The sequence below is a fragment of the Capra hircus genome, chromosome 12 (assembly GCF_001704415.2).
Source record: "Capra hircus breed San Clemente chromosome 12, ASM170441v1, whole genome shotgun sequence".
In the NCBI taxonomy this organism is placed as follows: domain Eukaryota; kingdom Metazoa; phylum Chordata; class Mammalia; order Artiodactyla; family Bovidae; genus Capra; species Capra hircus.
The window spans coordinates 73,831,649-73,856,088 of record NC_030819.1 but is presented as its reverse complement, the minus strand read 5'-3'; the positions used below and the strand labels follow the sequence as shown (position 1 = coordinate 73,856,088).

Here is a 24,440-nt window from a genome sequence, read left to right as displayed (position 1 = left end):
CCGACTTTGTTTCTTAAACCCTTGGTATGTGAAGCCTCCCTCCCCCTGGAAAAAAGATGAGAACTCTTTGGAAAACAGAGAATTCCAAATCCCTTTGTTGGAGATTTATAAAATGCATGTGTACATTAATGTCACCGATAAGATCTGTGATAAACAAAAAGCAACTACTGTAATTTTGTTTAATGCAGAATTTTCCAAACGAAGCCAACCATGGGACCACCCCATTTATTAGGCGAATGTCAAATAATTAGGGAGTGGAATGTTGCCAAATGAACAAATAAATGAATAGGTCAGAAAGTTTCATTACCATTGAAGAAGCAACACGTGGACTGACAGTGGGGTTTCCAATCCAGCCTGTGGATGTGGGAACACCATGGGATGGCATCTTTGGGATAAGAAAGGAAAATAACTGCCATGTAGGTAGGAGTGTCACATGAAGAATTCCGTAGGAATGTAATTTACGGACCTGTGCATGAAGCTACTGGGTCAAGAATTTGTTGCTCTTTAGTCGCTCGATCATGTCCAACTCTTTTGTGACCCCATGGACTGTAGCCCGCCAGACTCCTCTCTCCATGGGATTTCCCATGCAAGATTACCGGAGTGGGTTGCCATTTCCTCCTCCAGGGGATCTTGCCAACCCAGGGACTGAACCCGAGTCTCCTGCATTGGTAGGCAAATTCCTTACCGCTGAGCCACCAGGGAAGTTTGGGCCAAACGCGATTCAGAGAGTTGAGGGAACTCCTTGTAATCTGAAGAGTAAGATGCCAAGGAATAAAAGACTTGTATAAAGCATTGAAAAATGGGACTTCCCTGGTGCTCCAGTGGTTAAGAATCTGCCTTCTACTGCAGTGGACACAGGTTCCATCCCCAGCCTGGAACCTAAGATCCCACACGCCCAGGGCATCTAAGCCTGCACACCGTAACTACTGAGCCAGCACGGCAATGAAAAATCTCACATGCCCCAACTAACAGACCTGAGGCAGCCAAAAAGGAAGAAAGAAATATTTGAAAAAGCACTGAAAAAGAATGGATAGGGCTATATATGAAAATCACCATGGGCTTAGTAGTTATCATACATTTAAAAAATCTTTGAACTCAATAAAGATTTGTAAAAAGGATGAAATATAGAATTGTCTCCCCAAAGAAGAAAAATAATGAAGAGGAAGAGAGGGAAAACAACCCTGATTTCCCAAAGTGAACAAACAAAAAGTAGGAAGAAACCCAGGACCTCGCAAAGGAGACCCATGTTTGCTGTTTCTCTACTGGAGTTTGAAAGCTCTTCTCCCGTTTCCCCCATCAAACTTGAGATGCATACACGTATACATGCTAAACGCAATTTTTAAAATTTACTTATTTTTAATTGGAGGACAATTGCTTTACAATATTGTGTTGGTCTCTGCCATACATCAACATGAATGAGCCATGGGTATACATACGTCCCCTCCCTCTTGAACCTCCCTCTCACCTCCCACCCTATCCCACCCCTCTAGGTTGTCACAGAGCCTTGGGTTTGATCTGAATCGGAACAGATCATTTCATTTGTTTGGGTCCTTTTTAACCCATCCTGGTTGCTCTTCAAAGCATGATGAGCTCTAAGTGTTCAACCGAGAACACAAACTTTGGCGACTCAGAGATGTGCCATTGTGAAAAGTCTCCCCTCTTGGAAGCATCCTTTCGAGAACTATGCAGAAAGGGGACACACACTGAAAACATACGGACACAAAGCGAAAACATCCGAACTTCTTAGCTGTGTTTTCATTGGCCGGCACCTCCATTCTCTCCTACTGAAACAGTATCAAATTCTGTGAGCAATGTTCCTATTTTCATTTTCTCGCCAAGGGTACAATTCTGAAGAGAGACTTTTGAAAAGCCCTAGAAAGTTTTCCTTAGCAAGGAAACCCAACATTTAAGGCCACCTCAGCTTTGTGTAGCATTCTCCTTTCCTGATTGGCAGCAGGATGGGCCCTCCTGGGTGGCCCACCTCCGAGTGTATACTCTTATTTTTAGGACAGAAAATAACTGCCAAGTGGTAGCAATGCCATATGACCCAACTCTTTTAACATCTATGGTCCTGTATGTGACCTTACTGGATCCTCTGTCTGTACCATTTCTGTCTTCTTCTTCCTTCCTTTCTTTCTTTTTAAGTCTGACTTGGTTTCTATAAGCTTCCTGCTGCCACATTCAAAATCTGCCTCATTTAAAGCCACTTTGAGGGTGCAGAAACCAGGGTTTGGGGAAGAGGGTTCTGGTTTTCTAAGCTTGCCAAAATACATAATCAGAATCTATATTTGGAACCTGTATGCTAGAGGCTGCACCCTCAGTATTCCTGAGGATGCTTCCTGCAGAAAAAAAAGGGGGGGTGGGTCGTGGGAGGGAAGAGGAGGTGAGACAGACAAGAAGGGCCTTCAGACATCACCAAGTCTGACTTTTTAAATCCTGTAGGGGAAACTGAGGCTCAGGGATGCCGACTGACTCAGGAATGCCTGTAACGTCACCTTCATCCTTGACCAAGGCATTGCCTCACCTCTCCCCCTACCCAGCTCTTGGGCTTTCAGAAAGCCCATCTCCTCGAGCTTCAGATGGCGGGCAAGTGGTGTCTGGGAACCGCTGGGCCAACCCACAGCCTCCACCCCCGAGGGCCCCGACGGGGAGGGAGGAGGCCTTTGAGTGAGAGAGGCAGGGAGGGAGGGCGAAAGGAAGGAAGGGGAGCCCGGGGTGGGAGTGGAAGAGGCAGTTTCGCCCGGGGCGGGTTGGCTCGCGGGGCCAGCCCTCCCGAGGCGGTTTATAAGAGCTGGGGCGGCCGGGAGCCCTCCCCGCTGGTCCGCGCGCCCCCGGAGCAGCGCCGGGTTCTGAGCGCCCCGCGTCGAGGCCCGCCTGGCCGCGCGCCGGCTCCGCGCCGCCTTCGGACTTGAGGGCGCGGCAGCCCAGCCCGGGAGGGAGGCGAGCGCCCGAGCCAGGGGGCCGAGCGCCATGCGCCGCGCCAGCCGAGACTACACCAAGTACCTGCGCGGCTCCGAGGAGATGGGCGGCGCGGGCGCCCCGCACGAGGGCCCGCTGCACGCCCCGCCGCCGCCCGCAGCCCCCGCGGCCGCCGCCGCCTCCCGCTCCACGTTCGTGGCCCTCCTGGGGCTGGGGCTGGGCCAGGTCGTGTGCAGCGTCGCCCTGTTCCTCTACTTCCGAGCGCAGGTGAGTGCTCGCCCCCCAGGGGCGTGCGGGTGGGGCGCGCCCACCTCGACCCGCCAGCACTTGGCAGGCGGTGGCAGCACTTGGCAGCGGTAGGAACGTTTGGTCCCCACAAGCCGGGCTTCCCCGGATCTTGCATATTCCGGAGGGGAAAGCAACTCAAAAGAGAGCGTGTGACTGCGGGGCAGCCGGGCGCGGGGCCCGGAGCGCTGGCCCCGGTCCCCGCGCGCGCAGCCCGGCCCGGCTGATGCGCTGAGGCTGGGCTCGCCCGGCGTGGTGCGTTTGAATTTCCCCCGGCGAGACCGCATTGGTCGCTCACCTCTTTTGGAAACGATTACGCCCTTTTCTCCCCTTCTGTATCCTCCTTGGAGCAAAGAGTGAACTTATTGATGTTCACTTAGGAACAAAATGGAGCGTCTCCAGTTAGGCGTCACCGACCGTTTCCCTTCCCACCCACCCCCCGGAGATTGTGGGGTCCTGGGGCTGGTTGCTTTGCACCGTGCCGAGGTGCGCGCGGAGCCGAAGGTCGCAGTGCGTGCGCTGCCCGCAGCCTCTGGAGCATCAGGTGGCGATGCCCAAGGCACCAGACGGACCAAAAGACACAGCGCGGCCAGGGACGCCTAGTCTTAGAAGCCGGGCTCCTCTCGCTCGGGGTGAAAGAAGAGAGAAGGGCCCACGTGCCTGCCCATGAAGGTGGGCGGAGGAAGGAAGCGAGACGTGTGTGGAGGTGGTGAAGTTCTCTGCCCGGGCACAGCCTGGCGACGATCTAGCAAATAACCAAGCTTTTCAAAGATAGGGAAACCGGCTAGGGACTGGGGAGAGATAGTAGAGAGGAAGGGGTAAATTTGTAACATTATGCTTTCTGGTGGTTTGTGTTTTCTTGGAAATTGCTGTGCAGTTGCTTGGGTTCATTCAAATATTCTTGTCTGGTGCTGTAAACTCTTTCTCAAAGGAAGTGGGGGGCTGACTGTGCATTTTTTTTTTTTAATGGGAAAAAAGAGTTGGGTTTGGACTTCACTGGTTTTCAGATTCAAAGGTGATTACTAAACTAAATTGGATGCGTGAGACATGGCAATGCCTGGGTTGTACAGGTTTTTGACATGTGCCTGAACTTGTCATCATAGACTTTTTGCTAAGTATTCAGTATCCACTAATTTGCATTTTGTAGAACTGGTTTGTGAACTGAGACAGAAGTAGACATACTATGCACAGTATTTTATATTTGTATTTGTGTATTAATAAAGATATTTTCCTATTGAGAAAGTTTTTCAGAAACTACAACTTTCAAGTAGTTTGGTGCTCAGTCTCTCAGTCCTGTCCCACTCTTTGCGACCCCATGGACTGCAGCAGGCCAGGCTTCCCTGTCCTTCACTGTCTCCCTCCCAGAGTTAGCTCACACTCATGTCCATCCAGTCGGTGATGCCATCCAACCATCTCATTCTCTGTCACACCCTGCCCTCCTTCTCCTCATGCCCTCAATCTTTCCCAGCATCAGGGTCTCTTAGATTACATAAATCTATATGAAAGTGATGAAACATGTTTCTTTCATTGGACTGTGCTGCAGCCAAGAATGACTGATTTATCCATTTTCTCATCCGGTATATAGTCCTGCCCCCTCCCCCATTTAATACTTATATACTGAGTGCCTGCGCTGCACATGGCACCATTCAATGGTGCGGAATACGAGTTAAGAATCATTTAGTCAACATACAGTGCCCACCTACTGAACTGCATGCATGATGCCAGGTAACGATGGGGACTCTAACAAAAGACTCTAAATTCCTAGTCAAATAAGAGAGAAGCATCGAGAAAAGAGGCAGGAGATGCAGTCGTTCCCTCTTTGTAAATTTAACTAATTAATTAATTAATTTTTACTTCTCGGTCCTGGGGCCTGGGAGTTCTTAGTTCCCTCACCAGGAATCAAACCTACCTCCCCTGCATTGGAAGGGCGGTGTCTTAACCACTAGGCCACCAGGGAAGCCCCAGTACTTCTCCCTCTTTTATCTCTTCTAACACCTTAACATTATGGCATTTTCATAGCAGGAATTGTGAAGTGAGTATTCAGCACTGAAAGAGCTAGGGGATGAATGGATTGTAGGGACCAGGAACAGCTTACATTGACAGGAACCATGGAAATGTGACCATTTCAAAAAGAATGACTTGCTGGGCTGTTGAATAAATTGTTTGACTTCTTTGTAGGGAGTCCCAGTATTAATGGTCTGGCGGGCTGAGAAGTCTAGCCTTCTCATGATCCTTTAGCAGTCTTGACGTCACATGGATAACAGTGAAAACTTTCAACTATTTTTTCCAAAGTCCACATGTAAGTTAGTAAGCCTGGCTAGAAAAAATTCATTTGGAGAATTTAATGTCATCGAATTTCTGGGTACATTTTTCCTAGATGTCATGAAGATTGGGATTCTCCAAAATTTATGCAAAATGTATTAGCCATTATGCTGAACCCAGCTTTGGGCTGCATTTTTTTTTTTTTAAGTGGCCTTCTTCAGTAAAGAAGTAATATTTGGACCAATGTTTTCATAGGAATACCCCACTAGATGTGGTTAGGTTTTGCTGAGGATGATATCTAAAGGAGATACATTCAGAAGAAGTTCCAGATGAAATAGAATGTTTCGAATTTGTTTCAAAATAATAACATGGATGCTTGTAGATGAAACCAGATGCCGGTAACTGTTGAAACCCCGTGGTCAGTACCTGTAGGTTCAGTCTATGGTTCTTTACACTTTTGCATTTGCTGGAAGCCTTCTTTGAAAGTTCCAGCTGGGAGAATAGACCCAGTTTGACCTGACATCGGTTGAACGTTTTCGCTTACATCAGTTCCTTTGGATGAGAACTTGGTACTAAATAAGAGATAGATTTTTGATTTCCACTCAGTTTGTGGGTCACTTACTTGGAATTCCTGAATGCATTTGAGTTAGAATGAAATCATCTAATACCAGGTAACATATTTGCAGTTTATAGTAAAAAAGAAAAGAAAACAGACCCAGTTTTATTGTTTTTGTTTAAAAGTGAGAGAGGGAAGTCCTGAAAATCCTCAAGAATCACAACATTATTAATTGGCTATACCCCATTATAAAAGTTAAAAAAAAAAGTTCAATTTAGTTTTAAATGCATTTAGAAAAATATCCCCAAATAATGTAAAAAAAAAAAATTATAGTGACTTAAAACAAGTTTCCCTTTCTTAACTCATGTTTGAATAGTTAAAAATGAATCTGCCTCCCGAATGTTTGCAGATTGCTTGTGCCTAAATTAAGAAAAAAAAAAAAATGAAAGTACTGGATCCAGTGTAGATTGGCTTTCCCCCCACCAACCTTGCCAAAGAAAAAACAGCATGTGGTTTATGCTATATATTTACTACATAGCATTCATACTTTGGTTTACAAAGAAAAAAATCCCTTCCAAAAAGTTGCTTTTAAATATTGCTGTGTATTTAAACACACATACATACAACATCCATATAACCATATTCAAGTTTAGAACTTAGCTGTAAGATAAGTGTTTCAGAAAACTCAGTCTCTCTTCCCTTTTAACTCTTTCCCCAAACCCCCAGCATGCACACCAACCTCCCTGGGCTGTTCTTTACCCAAGAAGGAGAGCTGTCACTACCAAAAGTCTGATGTGGAGGTGTGTGGGCTGTCAGCTTGAAAAAACAGAAAATGAAGTAGCACAGATGGCAAGCATCCTGCCTCATTTAACCCTACAAGCGATGAAGTTTCAAGGAAGCTTTCAGACTGAGTTACTTTCGTGTGAACCACACCATCTGATAAATGTGTTTTTGAAGTCCAGTTTAAATCAGATATTCAAGATTCACTTAATATTTTCAGTCATTTCTAGGTACAGTGAATTCATCCGTAAGTCAGTTTACTGTGATTTGGGGATTCCCTGGTGGCTCAGACAGTGAAGCATCTGCAGGCTGTGCAGGAGACCTCGGTTCAATCCCTGGGTGGGCAAGACCCCCTGGAGAAGGGCATGACAACTCACTTCAGTATACTTGCGTGGAGAATGCTGTGGACAGGGGAGCCTGGTGGACCACTATCCATGGGGTGCAGAGAGTCAGACATGACTGAAGCAACTTAGCATGCACGCACGTGGCTGGCCCTGCACCCTGCACCTCTGCTCAGCCCTTTCTCCTGGTCTGCATTTGCAGGCACGGAGAGTTGCAAGGGCAGCGGACTAACAAAGACATTTGGTTGTAGATGAAAAATAAGTTCCTAAGACACTTGCACCACTGTGTTCACAGCGGCATGTTCACATCAGCCGAGACAGGGAAACACATGTCCACTGATAGATGACTAGATTAAGAAGATAGGGTACACATAGATAACGGAATAGTACTCAGCCATAAAAAGAACGAAACGATGGCATTTACAGCAACATGGATGGATCATTCTAACTGAAGTAAATAAGATAAAGACAAATATCATATGGTATCACCTATATGTGGAATCTAAAGTGGGACACAAAGGAACTTATCTATGGAACAGAAATAGACTCAGACATAGAGAACAGACTTCTGGTTGTCAAGACAGAAGGCGTAGGAGAGACAGATTGGGAGTTTGGGATTAGCAGATGCAAACTGCTATACACACACACACACACACACACACACACACACATATATATAACTGAATCACTTTCCTCTACATTAGAAAATAATACAACATTGCAAATTCATTCAATAAAATAAAATTTAAAAATAAATTTCTAATGCATGACCCTCAAGCAAACAAAATAAGTGAGTACAATATCAGACTTAATGATGTCACACTTTCATTTGGGAAAACAATCGGTAACATTTATATATGTTTAGCTCTAAATGTGCTTTCCAGATGACTCAGTGGTAAAGAATCCACCTGCCAATCCAGGAGATGCGGGTTTGATCCTTGGGTTGGGAAGATCTGCTGGAGAAGAAAATGGCAACCCACTCCAGCATTCTTGCCTGGAGAATACCATGGACAGTAGACGGTGGGCTACAGTCCATGGGGCTGCAAAGAGTCGGATATGACTTAACGACTAAACAAGAAAAAAGCCCTAACATGAGCATCTGAAGCAGTGGCTCTCACTTACACATTAGATACACTCGGGGAGAGAGATTCAGTTGACCTCAACTCTTAGGGATATTGAATAAATTGGCCCAGGGTGGGACCTGGGCAGGGCTGTTTTTTAAGAGGGAAGAGAATAAAATCTTTGCATCATATTTCTCTTTATTAAACCTTTAGTCATCATTGACCATATCAGTATTTTTGTGCTGGCTGGTATTACTTGTGAAAAAACTTTAAAAGTGGGTGTCCAAGGAAATTTGGAGACATTTTAATAGTAGACAATTGATGTTTGTACCTTTGGTATTTGAAAGCATCACTTCTCAAACCTGAACGTGCATGAGAATGCCTTGAATCTGAGTTAGAATGCAGATTCATAGGCACTGCCCAGGGTGGGGCCTGGGCATCTGCATTTCTAACAAAATCTGGCTGAGCTTGTTACCCTGAAGATGACAGGACTATACTTCCCATAGCAAGAGTCATGGGGACTAATGTTTCTGTTGATGGCGCTCAGCTTGTCAGTGGGGTTGGAGCTTAACCAATGTTAGGGTCCCCAGGCATTTCCCCACTAATACCACACTGTCCCTTTAGCTCAGCGGCTTTCTGGTGGTGAGCCAACTGAGGCCTTCGCAGGAATCTTCTTTCTTGAGGTCTAAACCCAGTGACCCTTCATATCAGTTGCCCAAGCCTCTCTGGTTTTGTGGGAAACTTACTGGTGTAAGTGAGCTTTTTAACAGAACTGTGGCATGAAAAGCTTGCCTTATATGAAATCTCAGATATTATGATTCGTACTCATTGTCTTAAAGACATAAAAGATAAATATGGGTTGCAAGTAGTTTTGAGTCCTGAGTGACACCTCTCCCGTGATTATAGATGTTACCAATCCTTTAATTTACGAGTGGAATGATAAAATTTGCATTGGTGGGTGCACATTTGTTGAAAGGCTATCATTTTGAGAGTTTTGGATATGGGTAGGGTACTGAGTTTACTTCTAACAGCTGGTTAATAAATCTGCACATCTTCCACTGACTTTTAGAAAGATAATTAAACCAGGGATTGAGAGACCTGGTATTAATTGACTGTGCTTTGGTTATGGCAGACTTACGTAATTTCCCTCCCTTCTTTTTTTTTTAAAATCTAGCCTGTACCTAAAAAGCAAATGCACATGGAGTACCTTGAAGTTTTCGAAAGAAGAGAATGATAAATTAAGCCACTATTATTAAAGCAATTAGATAGCTAATTACCTCTCCTCTTTACTTGGCAGTTGAAACCACTACAAAGACTCGTCAGAGCCCCAGGAGGAGCTGGCAGCCAATTTTAAGAGTAATACATAAAGAAGTGCTTGTGCTGGTACCTGTTGTAACTAGGCAACCAGCTGATAACTCCGTGGGGATATTTTGGGTGGGACTATCCCACGCACTTCAAGAACTGTAGCATTCCCTCAGCATGAATATGTATAGGTTGCTCATGAGCCCCCTTCACCCCAGCTGATATCAGGCATCACCAAACACGTTTTCAGTCACCTTCTGACAGATGTAGCTCTCCCATCTAAGAAAACTGGTGAGAGGTTCGACAAAAAGGGAAGCTGCTTCTGGCTGCAGGTTTCCTTTGGGGCTAGGAAATGGATTTCTTCGGCTGATTAAAACACACATTGATTAAGGGAAAAGGCTAGGCAAACATGGCAGCTGAACATGATGTTAATTTCACCTGATTTATGTAGGTTTCATGCTTTGAATATCCAAGTGGGTTTCATAATCCCACCTGGGGTGCTCCTTAGGACTTAAAAGGCCTGTTCTTCCTGTACTGAACACCGGTAATTTCACTGATGCCCTTCCCCTCAGTGAGGACTTGGATAACGTGACAATTCTGATAATTTCCCCATGAATTACATGTGTACGCTTGTGTTGTGGATGATAGATACTCATAAAAACAAATTAGAAGTCAATGTTTGCACCAACTGGAGGGTAATTGTATGAACTGTTAGTTGTTGGGGACCTGCGTTCATTCTTCCAAGAATGAATTCTGTTGTCTTAATCACACTTGACTCAACAGCAGAGTGATCAGTGATAACCACTCTTACGTCCTCACACTTTTTTCCCCTCTCAGATGGATCCTAACAGAATATCAGAAGATGACACTCACTGCATTAATAGAATTTTCAAGCTCCATGAAAACACGGATTTGCAAGACACAACCCTGGAGAGTCAAGACTCCAAATTAATGCCTGATTCGTGTAAGAGAATTAAACAGGCTTTTCAAGCAGCTGTGCAGAAGGTGAGTCCACACTGAGATGATAAATCAAGGGCCCTCACTGACTCTACTAATGCTGAAAATTAAAATTGGCTAAGTGCTGTTGACTTTGTTCTTTTTTATTTTAATAATTTGTAAGAGAGCTAAAGAGAATTTTTTTTGAGGGATTAGCAGAATCCTTTTGAAGTTGGTAGTGGTTAATTGGGCTTCCCTGGTGGCTCAGATGTTAAAGAATCTGCCTATAATGCAGGAGACCTGGATTCCATCCCTGGGTCAGGCAGATCCTCTGGAGAAGGGAATGGCAACCCACTCTAGTATTCTTGCCTGGAGAATCCCACGGACAGAGGAGCCTGGAGGGCTACAGTCCATGGGGTTGCAAAGAATCGGACATGACCGTGTGGTTAATTACAGTGACCAGCGGTGTTCATGCAAATATTCTTTCCTTTCTCTCTTTCTCTCCCCTCCTCTCTCTCTCTCTTTCTCTTGTTTTGGAGGAGGCATTTAAATTCACTCTGGAAAGAAGGACAGGGATGGTTTGTAGTAGTCAGGGAGTCAGTGTGCTAGTTTGAAATCCCTGCCTTAGAAACCATTCTCTCTGCTCAAGGATTCTCCACTGGCTACTTCCCTTAAGTTGGGTTCTGGGCTGGGAAGACCCCCCAATCCCCATCTGTGTGTGGATCCAGGGTTCCGTGGAGAATACGTATTAGCTGGTCCTCTGTTGTCAACTGACTTGCGGGGGAAGCCATGTAAAGCAGGAGTTGATGTTGGGGGAGAGGAAACTCTCTGGTCCTTTTCTGATTTTCCAGGAGGGCTGAGTGAAACGGGAGGGGATGGGGACACAGACTTCTCTGTGTCCGACTCTTTGCAACCCCATGGACTGTAGCCCTCCAGGCTCCTCTGTCCGTGGGATTCTCCAGGCAAGAATACTAGAGTGGGTTGCCATTCCCTTCTCCAGAGGATCTGCCTGACCCAGGGATGGAATCCAGGTCTCCTGCATTATAGGCAGATTCTTTAACATCTGAGCCACCAGGGAAGCCCAATTAACCACTACCAACTTCAAAAGGATTCTGCTAATCCCTCAAAAAAAATGACTTCTCTACACTGACAGCCTCCGTGGAGAAACGCTGGAATAAGTGCCTGTTTTGTTTTCCTGGATACGGTCCCTTGAGAATTCTGCAGCCTTGGCATTATTTTACTTACTGACTCCAGCAAGGACTGGGTAGAGCCCCCTGACTCCAGGGCGTGCGCGTGCGTCCATATTGCTGCCTCACATAACGCATCTGATGGGTTCTTGCGTCTGCTCGAGCATCCCAACCTCTAGTTTGCAGCTCCCTGGGCTATCTCTGATCATCTCACAGTAACTTCTAAATTTCTCAAATATCTCAAACCTAAGTTGAAATTTGAGTTTCTTTTTTAAAAATTCACAAGTAGTAATCGCATGTTTATTTATTTTTTTTTTCTTTTTTTTTTTTTTTAAATTTTTTATTTATTTATTTATTTTTTTTTAAATTTTAAAATCTTAAATTCTGTATTAGATATAGAGGTAGGGAGAGATAAAACTGTTTTGTATCACCCTTCAGGCTGGTATTTGCTATATTTCAACAAATTTAAGATACCACGAATTTTCAGCTTACGTTATTATTTCATGCATCACAAAGAGAAAAAAAATTGACTAAAGAAATAAACATAATCATTATAGATTCTAGTTGCATCCAGTTCAGAGATTCTGAAATATAAAAAAATATATATCGTAGAATCAAGGAAGTATATATCATTCTAATATCTATAAGAATGTTGTTTAAAAAGATTGCATTTTCATCATATTTAGGGTGTAGGTGCTTAGCCTTATGCAGTAAATGCCTATTTTAAAATGTAGGTTTAAATTTGATCTTTTGATCTTCTATTGTAAATTTTGAGCTATTTAGTAACAGTAATTCCATTAGTCTAATTCATTTTTAAATGTTCTATAGCATCTTTCTTTTTCTGCTTTTTCAAAAAATTAAACTACTGAAAACAGGAGAAAAATGAATAACTTCTGATTTTTCACTATTGGAAGCAATGGGAAATTGCATGGCTACTATGCGGTATTTATCTCATCTGAGGTTAGGTGGCACAGCGGTAGAGAATCCACCCGCCGATGCAGGAGACGTGGTTCAATCCATGGGATGCAAAGATCCCCTGGAGAAGGAAATGGCTGCCTACTCTGGTATTCTTGCCTGGAGAATTTCATGGACAGAGGAGCCTGGAGGGCTACAGTCCATGGGTTCACAAGAGGCAGACATGACTGAGCAACCAACATTTGCTCTCTCACTTTTAGGTCTTTCCAAGTAGTGCTAGTGGTAAAGAACCCGCCTGCCAATGCAGGGAATGTGAGAGAGGTGGGTTCGATCCCTGGGTCAGAAAGATTCCCCTGGAGGAGGGCACGGCAACCCACTCCAGCATTCTTGCCTGGAGAATCCCATGGACAGAGGAGGCTGGCGGGCTACAGACTATAAGGTTGCAAAGTGTCAGACACGACTGAAGCGACTTAGCACGCTCTCTTATCTTTTTAATCATGTATATTTGTGGGAGAAATTGTAGCATGTAAAGTCAGACTTATGTTTGAATAAATGTGATCTTGGGAAACTACTTAATATTTCTTCACTCTGGCTTCCTCATCTTTGAAAACTAGAGTTCACAATCCCTCTGTGAGAGGATTGTGGTTGATTTGAATAAAAGATGTAAAGGACCTAAGCACAGTCCTGGAAATAGAGTATGCCCTCATTAAATGTTTATATATTACTTTACCGCCATTGTTACTAATTCATTGTTATTGATGATTTAATCAGACATATTTTTTAATGCTCTATCTTAGAGCACATTTGATCATTTTTCTAAAATTGCATTAAAACAATGCAAACACTGAAGCAGGTTGCAGAAAACCACTGTGATGTTTTTATTACTAGCAACACGAAATGTGTTAAGTACATATTATCCTTAGGAAACTTCCAGGTCTATTTAAGACTTAGACTTGATTTAAATAATGCAGTAATTTAGAATATAGAGAGCCTGTTCTTAAGACATTTATAAGCTGTGTTGTGAAGGACAGTATATTAGGGGAGGAAAGAAAGAACATTTGCAAGACCCTTAATTTAAAATTATCTTCAAAAATTCTGATCCACACTGGGAAAAGGGGACTTACTGAGCTGTACACTGTGAAATCTAACACTCAATTTGCTGTTATTGATTTAGAATATGATGTTAGTTTTGGATATACAGTGATGTGGTTTAGTTATTTTTCCCACGTTGTAGCCCATTATAGATTATTACAAGATGTTCAATATAATTTCCTGTGCTATTTTATGTATAGTAGTTTGTATCTGTTAATCCGGTACTCCTAATTTGCTCCTCCTTTCTTTTATCCCTTTGGTAACTATGAGTTTATTTTCTGTCTGTGAGTTTATTTATGTTTGTTTATAGATTTATTTGTATTATTTTCTAGATTCCATGTATAAGTGATATAATATTAAGAGAGAAATGAAATACTGCCATTTGTAGCAAGATGGATGGGCCTAGAGAATATATATAGTGAAGTAAGTCAGACAAAGAAAGACAAATTCTAATTCATTTTTATTATTTTGTTCTGTTTCATTTTTGTTAGTCTGCTTTTAATTCTGCCTCTGAGATATTGAGTAACCTATCTATAAACAACAATTACATGTACTAGAGGTAATATATTAGTTCAAAACTGAACCCCTAATTAAGGTAGTTCTGGTTATGTAAGTGATTGCTTCCTAATTTTCTGTTTAGATCAACATATATTGAGCCTCCTTACAATGGAAAGAAGACAAACTTTTAATTTCATTGGTAGCCTGGTCCTTAAAAATTATACTTTGGGTTTCTTCTGGGAAAATGAGTATGCAAAATCAGCCAAGATAATTTAGAAAATAAGTAATATTAAGAACAGATACCATTTATGTTTACTTATGGGAATGCAAGGATGATTCATTTTAACAGGTCAAAGAAGAAAAACATTATCATTTGCTAGATACTGAGAAGTGAGTGACAAAATTTTGCAGATATTTCTGATGTTTAAAATCCATTAGAAAGTAGAACTAGTTGGATTCTTGATGTTATCCTAAATAGCTCAAACTAAAAGTTAGCTAATGATGAAAAATAGGAGCATTTCTCTCACTATCAGGAACACAACAAAGATATCCACTGTCCCCATGTTATTTAACATTGTTCAGAATGTGCTAGCAAACACAATTACATATAGGAATGAAATAAAATATAGAGAAGGTAGAATTTGAATGTGATGTGCGTGTACACTTGGGAAAATTCAAAGGAACTGAGAGGCTACAAGAAAAATAAATCCGTTTGCAAAAGTAATAGGTAATAATCACTAGCTGTCCCCATTTCAAACAATAATTAGAAAACGTGAATGAAAGATCTCCTTCAGAATTTTTAAAAAGCCCTAAAAATTCATTTAACAAGGAATATACAAAGCTTATGAAAATAAAACTAGAAAACTCTACAGAGACATTTAAAATAGGATTGGATGATGTAAAGATGGAACTGTGCAAAGTCATAATCCATAAAAGAGAGCAAACGCCTTAAGGTAGACGCCATTGCGTGTGTGTGGATATGATTGTGTATATATATATATATATATATATAATTTGATATAAATTATTTTGTATAGTGGGTATAGTTTAGGTTATTAAAAAATGGAATTAGGACAGTTTGTTTCCTATTTTTAGAAAGTGATTGTGTTACCTCATGGCTTGCATGCACGCTAAGTCACTTCAGTGATGCTCAACTTTTTGTGACCCCATGGACTGGAACCCACCAGGCTCCTCTATTCATGGGATTCTCCAGGCAAGAATACTGGAGTGGGTTGCCATTCCCTTCTCCAGGGCATCTTCCCAACTCAGTGCTCAAACCCCGGTCTCCTGCACTGCAGGCGGATTCTTTACCGTTTGAGCCACCGGGGAGGCCCGCAGGATGAGTAGAACTTTTTATTAATTTCACATTTATTTTGGTTGTGCTATAGTATTTTACATGGTATTCATGGGTAACAATGTTACACACAGGTAATCCTTTTTAAAGAATAAGAAGCTGTCATAATATACCATTGTGTGTTTGAAAACAAAAGATGCCATCTTTTTCCCCGACAAGAGAATCTTTAGGCAAAAGGTGCGTGCTGTTCGTATCTTATCATTAGAGCCCAGCAGTGTTCATGAAGGGTGCTGCTGCGCTAGGCACTTTGCTATAACTTCTCCAACAGCAAGGATTTACCTTTCCCTTGAAGTGAAGCGGAAGCTGCTCAGTCATGCCCTACTCTTTGCGACCCTATGGACTATACAGTCCATGGAATTCTCCAGGCCAGAATACTGGAGTGGGTAGCCTTTCCCTTCTCCAGGGGATCTTCCCAACCCAGGGATGGAACCCAGGTCCCCCGCATTGCAGGCAGATTCTTTACCAGCTGAGCCACATTACCTTGGCCAAACAGTGATTTGCCAAATGTGTTATCCTATAATAAGGATTATTGGTTAATGTGATAGCCTGCATATCTTGCCAGAATAATCAGACTTCTCATTGCTCTGGCTGATGCTAAAAATAGAGCACAGGTAGGTGTGACTCTTAGTTTCAGTTCTAATGTAGATATTGGGTGAAACTGTGAGACAAAATGACACTGGCGGCTGCAGTCATTACTGAGAGCTCACCCCATCCAGTGGTAACAAATGCTAGACATAAGCACAGTATCACATTCTATGTGTGCAAAAACTGGTGTTTACCCAGCCCGTCTTTGGTCAGACTAGTAATGCTGTTTTTCTCCCTTTTTTTTGTTCGTGGCTGGGTTTTCTTGGCTTTTTTTCCCCTTTAGCACAGAACTCTGAAAGCCTCTTAGTGATCCAGCTCTACCAACCACAATTTACGAAGTCTGTCATAACAGTCTATGACAATAAAGAAAACACTAGCACAAATACGGTGTCCAATTTATAAAGCAGTTCTTGTTCCGGCTTCGGTGGCCTCTCTGGCCTCTGCCAGGCTGAAGAGCGATGTGGGCGCTCAGGGCTGAGCAGGGGTACATGGCCCTCAGACCTCCCGGCCAGGCTCAGTTTATACATCCTGAGACCTGGGGAGGTAACTCTACTTGATGTTACTGTTAAGTTTAAGTGTTAGTCGCTCAGTCGTGTCTGACTCTTTTCGACCCAATAGACTGTAGCCCCCCAGGCTCCTCTGTCCGTGGGATTCTTCAGGCAAGAATACTGGAGTGGGTTGCCATGCCCTCCTCCAGGGGGTCTTCCTGACCCAGGGATTGAACTCATGTCTCTTACGACTCCTACATTGACAGGCTGGTTCTTTACCACTAGCGCCACCTGGGAAGCTCTGATGTTTCTATGCTTGCTTGCTAATTTCACGTTGGCTACCTGTTTGTCAAAAACTTCCGGAAACTTATTTTGAAGTGTATCTGAAAGGGTGATACAGGGCAGAGAATCCATATACAAATTATATCAGTCACCTTGTTCTCCAGTGTGAAGAGCTCAGTGCGTTCAAGGTGACCCTCTAGGATGTGGGAAGGAAGGATGGTGGCTTACATGTATGCGTGCGTGCATGCTAAGTGGCTTTGGTGGTGTCCAGCTCTTTGTGACCCTGTGGACTGCAGCCCGCCAGGCTCCTCTGCCCATGGGATTCTCTGGCAAGAATACTGGAGTGGGGTGCCATGCCCTCCTCCAGGGGATCTTCCTGACCCAGGAATTGAACTGGCATCCCTTACATCTACTTGCATTGGTAGGCGGGTTCTTTACCACTAGCTCCACCTGGGAAGCTCTTACATGTATATGTATTTTTTAATATTAGCTTTAGAATATTTTTGTTAATATTTTATAATGTATCTAATATTCAACAATGTTTTAATATTTAAGTAAAAAATATGTAAATTTGGGAGCATTGAATTTTTTCCTTCTCTCAAGAAACTGCACAATCAGAAATGTTTAGAGGTCTTGGAACAAAACTGCAGCTCCATCAGGACAAGAGCTGTAGACTTTTGCTCACATTTGAATATATCACATCTGACTTAGACTCCAGATGGAAGGAAAAAAAGGACTGATGACTTCTTAAATTCTGTAAACTAATTTTTAATTAAACATGGGTCGTTGATCAATTCATAAAGCCATTCAAAAAGTTATGAGCCTGATTTTCATTTATTGGTTGTCTTACCAGTGGTATGGTTGGTAATTGTTACTATTATAGCCTGAAGCAATAATGCCTCCGTTGTTGCCGTTGTTCAGTTGCTAAGTCCAGCTCTTTGCGACCCCATGAACTGCAGCACACCAGGCTTCCCTGTCCTCCACTATCTCCCGGACTGTGCTCAGATACATGTCCATTGAGTTGATGATGCTATCTAACCGTCTCATCTTCTGCTGCCCTCTTTTCCTTTTGCCTCTATGCAATCATATTTTGTTGAAGGTTATCTTCAGCTGAACTTCTTGCTTTCATCATGGTTTTGGCCCCTTCATGGCTTGTAACCTATATAGAGGCAGGGCTATGATGGGAACTGAAAACATGGCTCTGGCTTCTTATATGCTCTTACAAAACTCTCTATTTCACCCCAGAATATAAAAGCCAATGGTGATGGCTACCAATGAATTATGTTGTTAGCACATTCCTACCTAACCATTTCATGGAGTCAATAGGTCACTGAGCCTCAAAAGATTTACCGAAAATGGGGAGTCAGACCAGAGTCATAATCACCGAACAATTGATTCTTACCTGGAATTCTTATTTTCTTCCCCAGGAATCAGCACGTTAGTTGATCTTCAGGGTTCACAATGTGAAACTGTCTCCTGATACTGAGAACGATGTAGCCAGAGATTTGCCATCTTTTGATCCTTGGTCGCACATTCACTGTTCTTTAGTACAGTCTGTGCTGCTATAACAGAGACCCATCACTCAGTGAAAGAAACAAGATAGAAGTTTTTTCCTCTTACGTGCAGAAATCTAAAGGTGCAAGTTCAGGGCTGGCAGGAAGGCACCTCCATCCTCAACAGGTACTTTCCTCTCTGGGTCCAAGTTGTCGTCTCCACACATTGTCATCCCCAGAAAGTGGAAAGGGAGAAAGAAAGGGTCGAGGCGGTACTTGGAAGCTGAGACATCATCATTTCTAGTAGTGTCTTGTCTGGAACTTACTCATAAGCAGACACTTGGATGCGAGGCGGGCTGCACGTTGTCGTTTCTGGTTTAGCAGCTGTTGGCACCAAAGCTGGATAGAAGAGGGTTGCCTGTCACTAGTTGCAAAGAGGACAGGATGGATTCTAAGAGGACAATGACTGGTCTCCGATATTCACTAAATCCTATTTAGGCAGGAAAGTGGGCTCACTATGTGAACAAGAGTTAACTCTATGTATATGCTGCTACTGCTGCTGCTAAGTTGCTTCAGTCGTGTCCAACTCTGTGTGACCCCAGAGACAACAGCCCGCCAGGCTCCCCCGTCCCTGGGATTCTTCAGGCAAGAACACTGGAGTGAGTTGCCATTTCCTTCTCCAGTGCATGAAAGGGAAAAGTGAAAGTGAAGTCGCTCAGTCGTGTCCGACCCCATGGACTGCAGCCCACCAGGCTCCTCCGTCCATGGGATTTGCCAGGCAAGAATACTAAGTATATTTAAATATACAAAAAATTGGAACAGTCAAGATTTTATTTGGTAAAAGTTAAAGTACTTTAGGATTACTTAGATTCCAAAAGAGAGAGAAATTTGAAAGTAGATTTAACAGCGTGCATCTTTCTGAGGAACTTTCAAAGGTTTGTTTAAACTTATGCATCTGAGATCTTTGAATAAATTTTGATTCTCACTTTACCAGTTTTTGGTAGGTTTACCAGAAAGTTCATCAGACTGAGTGGTTGTTTTTTCCATCTGTAAAGCCGATTCCTTAGAATTCCAATGTCAATTATTACAGGAAACATATTTCTACTTTTAAAACTAAAGTCCATAAAAAAAAGCAAGTAAAACTGAGTAGATCCTAACTACTTATGAAATTATAAGCATTGCAGTTGTTGTATAGACATTATTTTTCATTTGCTTTTTAGTTAAATTCACATGACAAAAACAAGGGGAAAAATTAAACCCCATTCATTATCTCTTTGCCTTTGTATATAAGAATATGTGTCCCAAGAAAGTTTCTTGTAAACCCACAAGGCAGCTTGGGGTTTGGGGGCACTGACGTTCCCAAGTCAAGATGTTAGTCATGTAGTGGTTTTCCAATGGGATTTCATCTCTGCCATAACAGTTTTGGGAACTGCAATTCAATCAACCCCAGTCATATCTAGCATTTATAAAAGCTGCCTTTATGGGAAAGCCAAAGCACGACCCACAGAATTTTCCTACAAAACCAAGCCATCTACTGGTTTTTGTCCAACAACGACCCATTAGCTGTGATGGGCTCAGTCACAGGGGAGACCCAGGGCAAAAGGTAGGAGGGTTTGCGAAAGGGAAATAGCCAGGGAGTGGTGTTGTAGGAGTTGGGCTTTTCTTCATGCCAGAACTACTCCAGGGTAGAAGAAAAGATATTCTGGCTTGACCTTAGAAAAGAAAACGGAAGACCAAAGGTATGCCTAGCAGAGGAGCATCTCATTGTGTGACACAGGCTCCTGGGCTGCAAGTCCAGAAGTCAGTACGACTGAGGGTCCTCAGTGGGAGGGAACCTGGGGAAGGAGGCTTGGATTGCTCCACCAGGATTGACTCATCCTAGGAGAGGGCCAGCCTGCGGAGCTGGAGAGAATGATGTGCCCTTGAGCAGCATTTCCCAAACCTGACTTGATCTTAAAAATCACTTGGGGAGCTTGTTTAAAACAGAAATGAAAAGTTCCCAGATCTGCTACAAAGATTCTGATTTGGTAGTTCAGGAGTAGACTCTATGATTTGGGAAATCTTTCTTAGAAGGGCTGGTCTGTTTTCGGGAAGGCTTCAGGGTAAATACTGACCAAAGAGGTGTTCTAAGCCTCTTATGGAGAAGGACACGGCAACCCACTCCAGTATTCTTGCCTGGAGAATCCCATGGAGAGGAGCCTGGCAGGCTGCAGTTCGTGGGGTCTCAAGAGTTGGGCATGACTTAGTGACTAAACTACCACCAGGTGTCTTAGGAACAGGTGAGAGCTGCTAGGGGACAGGTAAGCCACTGGTGAATGACAGGACTATATTTGAGAAGCAGGGTTCAGCCTGTGTGGTACAGAGAAGACGGGTCTTGGAAGTCGCACAGAACTCTCTATGTCTGGCTCAGTCCTGTCCGACTCTTTGCGACCCCATGGACTGTAGCCCACCAGGCTCCTCTGTCCACAGGGTTTTTCAGGGTTCTCATAACCTCCTCCGGTGATCTTCCAGACCCAGGGATCAAACCCCGGTCTCCTGAGGCTCCTGCATTGGCAGGTAGACCCTTGACCACTGCACTCCCTGGGAAGCCCATATCTGAGATGACCAGGCAGCAAATATTTGCTTGAACTTTTCAAGATTTAAGGTCTGAGAGGTCCATCCTCACATAGCCTCCTTATCCCTAGGGTGCCCCCTCAGTTCTCAGGTTTAGCTCTTTGAGAGCGCTGGGTGGTGGTGGTGGTGGTGATGGTGGTGGTATTGTAGCCGAAGCAGCAGTAAAAATGATCATGATAGTTATAAACCGTAACGCTCATATTCATCAGAAACTTGATGAACTCAGAACCTTTTCTCCTCCACGCATATAGCTTCTCATCTGATCGACCCTTTGGTGGTGAAGGACAGAGCCGTCATCTCCACCACTCCAAACCAGAAGCCAGAAGATGGTCTTACAGGCTTCCTCTAACTTTCTTTCCTCACCCTCACCTTGTGGGTTCTACCTCCTTCCTAAACTTTCAAGCACTTTTCTCTGCACTGTGTCACGACCGTTGGCCCCTCAGTATAGGCGTCACCATCCCCATCATCACTGTTCACCTGGACCACTGCCAGGCGGCCGCCCTGCCCTATCACACTGCCTCTAGCCCACCCTCTCTACAACTCAGCAATTTCTCAGATGCCAGTTGGAACGTGTCACTTGCTTTCCCACTGACGAAAATCCTTCAGTGGACCCTTGTAGTCCTCAGGATAAAGTCTGAGCTGCTGAAGATGGAATACCAAGTCTTCTGTGTTCTGAGACCCTCCTTCCAACCTCCGCCTCTCCAGCCTCATTATCCTCTGGCTCCATCTCCTCACTCTCCTCGGCTGTGCTCAGCAGCCCCACCTCAGTAAAGGGTTAGAGTTCCCTAACCTGGCTGGTGCCCGTCCCCATCCGCCGCTTCCTACCTCCTTGCTGTGACTGTAAGCACAGTGAGGGCAGAGAGGATGTTGGTTCTGGATGCACAGCGTCTTGGCCTCCTGCAGGATGCCTGGCCCTTGCAGCCATCAGCGAGCCCCGCGGAGTGGACGGCTGGGTGGATGGATGAAGTATAGGTCTTTGTGCGTGTCCCGTATGTGCCATTCCAGGCTTCTCTTTGTGTACAGTTTTCATTTGTCTTTCAAATTTAGCTCAGCCATTTCTTCACACACAAAAAGGTGAAAGTGTTCATTGCTCAGTTGTGGCCGACTCTTTGTGATTCCATGGACTGTAACCCACCAGGCTCCTCTGTCTATGGGATTCTCCAGACAAGAATACTGGAATGGGTTGCCATTTCCTTCTCCGGGGGATCTTCCCCATCCAGGAATCAAACCTGGGTCTCCTGCATTGACAGGCAGATTCTTTACCACCTGAGCCACCAGGGAAGTCCCCAGTGATGCCTGCCTGCCCACCTTTGGGGTAGGAACCCCTGTGATGCACACCTGGGGCTTCTTGTATTCACCCCAGCATAGCATCGATGCCAGGGGCCTGGTGCTGGCCTGACACACCCAAATGCAAGCTTTCCAAGGGCAGAGACTCTGCGATGTTTTGTTTCTCTACCCAATGGCAGGTACGCAGTTGGTGCTCAAGGAATGTTTAAAGAACCAGCTTAATGAATTTATGAGTGATCTGTGCTCACCCCTGCTCTTGATGTCATCAAGCAGATGATGGTTTAATATTGCCAGAAGCTGGCCACATTATCAGTGCCCGGAAGATTCTCCTTAATGGCTGGAGGGCATTCCCAAGCGTGGTTCTTTAAGGCATGAGCATGACAGGGACTGTGAGGCTGGAGAACCCTCACGGCCAACCTCTCCCCTCCCTCCCTGGCCTCACGGGTCCACAGCGGCTGGCCTGGTACCTCTGTCCCACTTCGAGCTCCGTTCCTAGCAGTCAGAGATACTGTGGGGAGACTATGCAAATAACCTTCTTGGGGGGCTGGGGGGAGTGGGGATGAGTCTTTGTGGATGTCAGAAACTCTGCCAGTGTGAGGTGGCATGATTATGTTGAAAAGTGGCAAAAGAGGACTTCTCTGGCGTCTGGTGCTTGAGAACCCACCTGCCAATGCAAGGGACACAGGTTCGATCCCTGGTCCTGGAAGATTCCGCAAGGCATGGGGCAACTAAGCCACGCGCCGCAGCTGTTGAACCTGTGCTCTAGGGCCCAGGAGGCGGCTCCTGGAGCCTGTGTGCAGTAGAGCCCATGCTCTGCGACGAGAAGCCACCACAGCGAGAAGCCCTCACACCGCAGTGAAGAGCAGCCCCTGCCCGCTGCAGCCGGAGAAGAGTCAGCACAGCAACAAAGGCCCAGGCTGGCCAGAAGGAAACAATGGCTTAATTAACCAAAAAAGTAAGTGGCAAAAGAGAGCCGAGATGCAGTGAACAGCGCAGTTGGCCCAAGACGCTCCACTGCAGTTAGTCAGCTAAGCCCTTAGATGAAACTTTGTAACAAGTACATGAGCGCAAGACATTTTAAAATGGAGCTCTTTATGAAGACTACTATTGCTGTCATAAGGCTACTTTATGAAAACTCGAGGGGACCTTTAACTGTAGCAGAAACTTCCTCATTTAAACCATGAAGGTTAAACAATAAAAACTAATTTTCTATTCCCAGTATAGCCATCGCCCGGCCAGGAAGGCATCACTCTGCTTTAGGAAAACAAGGGCACTGTATTCTTCAGCCCTTCGGTGGGTAGAGTCCATTATCTGTGTGCAAAGACATGTCTTTTCCAATCAGCAGCCTCTTCTGGGAGAAATGAGCCCCCGCTCGCCAGCTGTACTTAGTGGGGGAGGAGGAGACTGGTCCACATCTTGGTAAAGCTCTTCCCTGAGAGTTTCCAGGGATGGTCATGGCTGAGGTGGGTGATTCAGTGAGGAGACAGAGATGAGGAGATTCAGAATGGGGTGCGTGAGGGCGGAGAGGTAGAACCCTTGTTTGGCTTTGAGGGATTTTTTTTTTATTGGAGGATAGTTGCTTTATAGTTGGAAGGACTGATGCTGAGGCTGAAACTCCAGTATTTTGGTCATCTTATGTCAACAGACAACTCATTGGAAAAGCCCCTGATGCTAGGAAAGATTGAGGGCAGAAGAAGAGGGTGTCAGAGGACGAGATGGCTGGATGGCATCACTGATGCAAGGGACATGAACTTGGGCAAGCTTCAGGAGATGGTGTGGGACAGGGAGGCCTGGTGTGCTGCAGTCCATGGGGTCTCAGAGTTGGACACGGCTGGGCAACTGAACAACAACAATTGCTTTATGAAGTCATGTTAGTTTCTGCTGTATTGCAAAGTGAATCAGTTATATCTGTACGTAACATCCCTTCCCTGTTGAGCCTCCCTCCCACCCTTCACCCTAACCGTTTAGGAGAGAGAATTTTGTTTAAGCAATAGTGTTTGGTTAAAAATAAAGAATTTTAGGGAACAAAGGGTAATATTACAAATTCAGGTCTGAGATGGCTCTTACCTTCAGGGTTAGTGGGGCGTCTGTGGTATCTCCTGCCCCCTCCCCCACCCAGACACTCGCCAGGCTCTGGACCCCTCCCCCCTCCCATCCCCATCCCCCACCCCAGGCGGATGGGTGGAGCTGCCCCACCCATTTCC

At 44.5% G+C, this 24,440-nt stretch overlaps 1 protein-coding gene across 1 annotated transcript in view; it reads left to right on the top strand.

Moving 5' to 3' along the window:
* Positions 2,940-24,440, top strand: part of TNFSF11 (tumor necrosis factor superfamily member 11) — a 41,764-nt gene continuing 20,263 nt past the window's right edge. The window contains exons 1-2 of the mRNA XM_018056784.1: positions 2,940-3,186; positions 10,344-10,511. Coding sequence (XP_017912273.1) covers positions 2,971-3,186; positions 10,344-10,511 — 384 coding nt within the window. The 5' untranslated portion in view covers positions 2,940-2,970. The remainder of the gene's footprint in view (positions 3,187-10,343; positions 10,512-24,440) is intronic.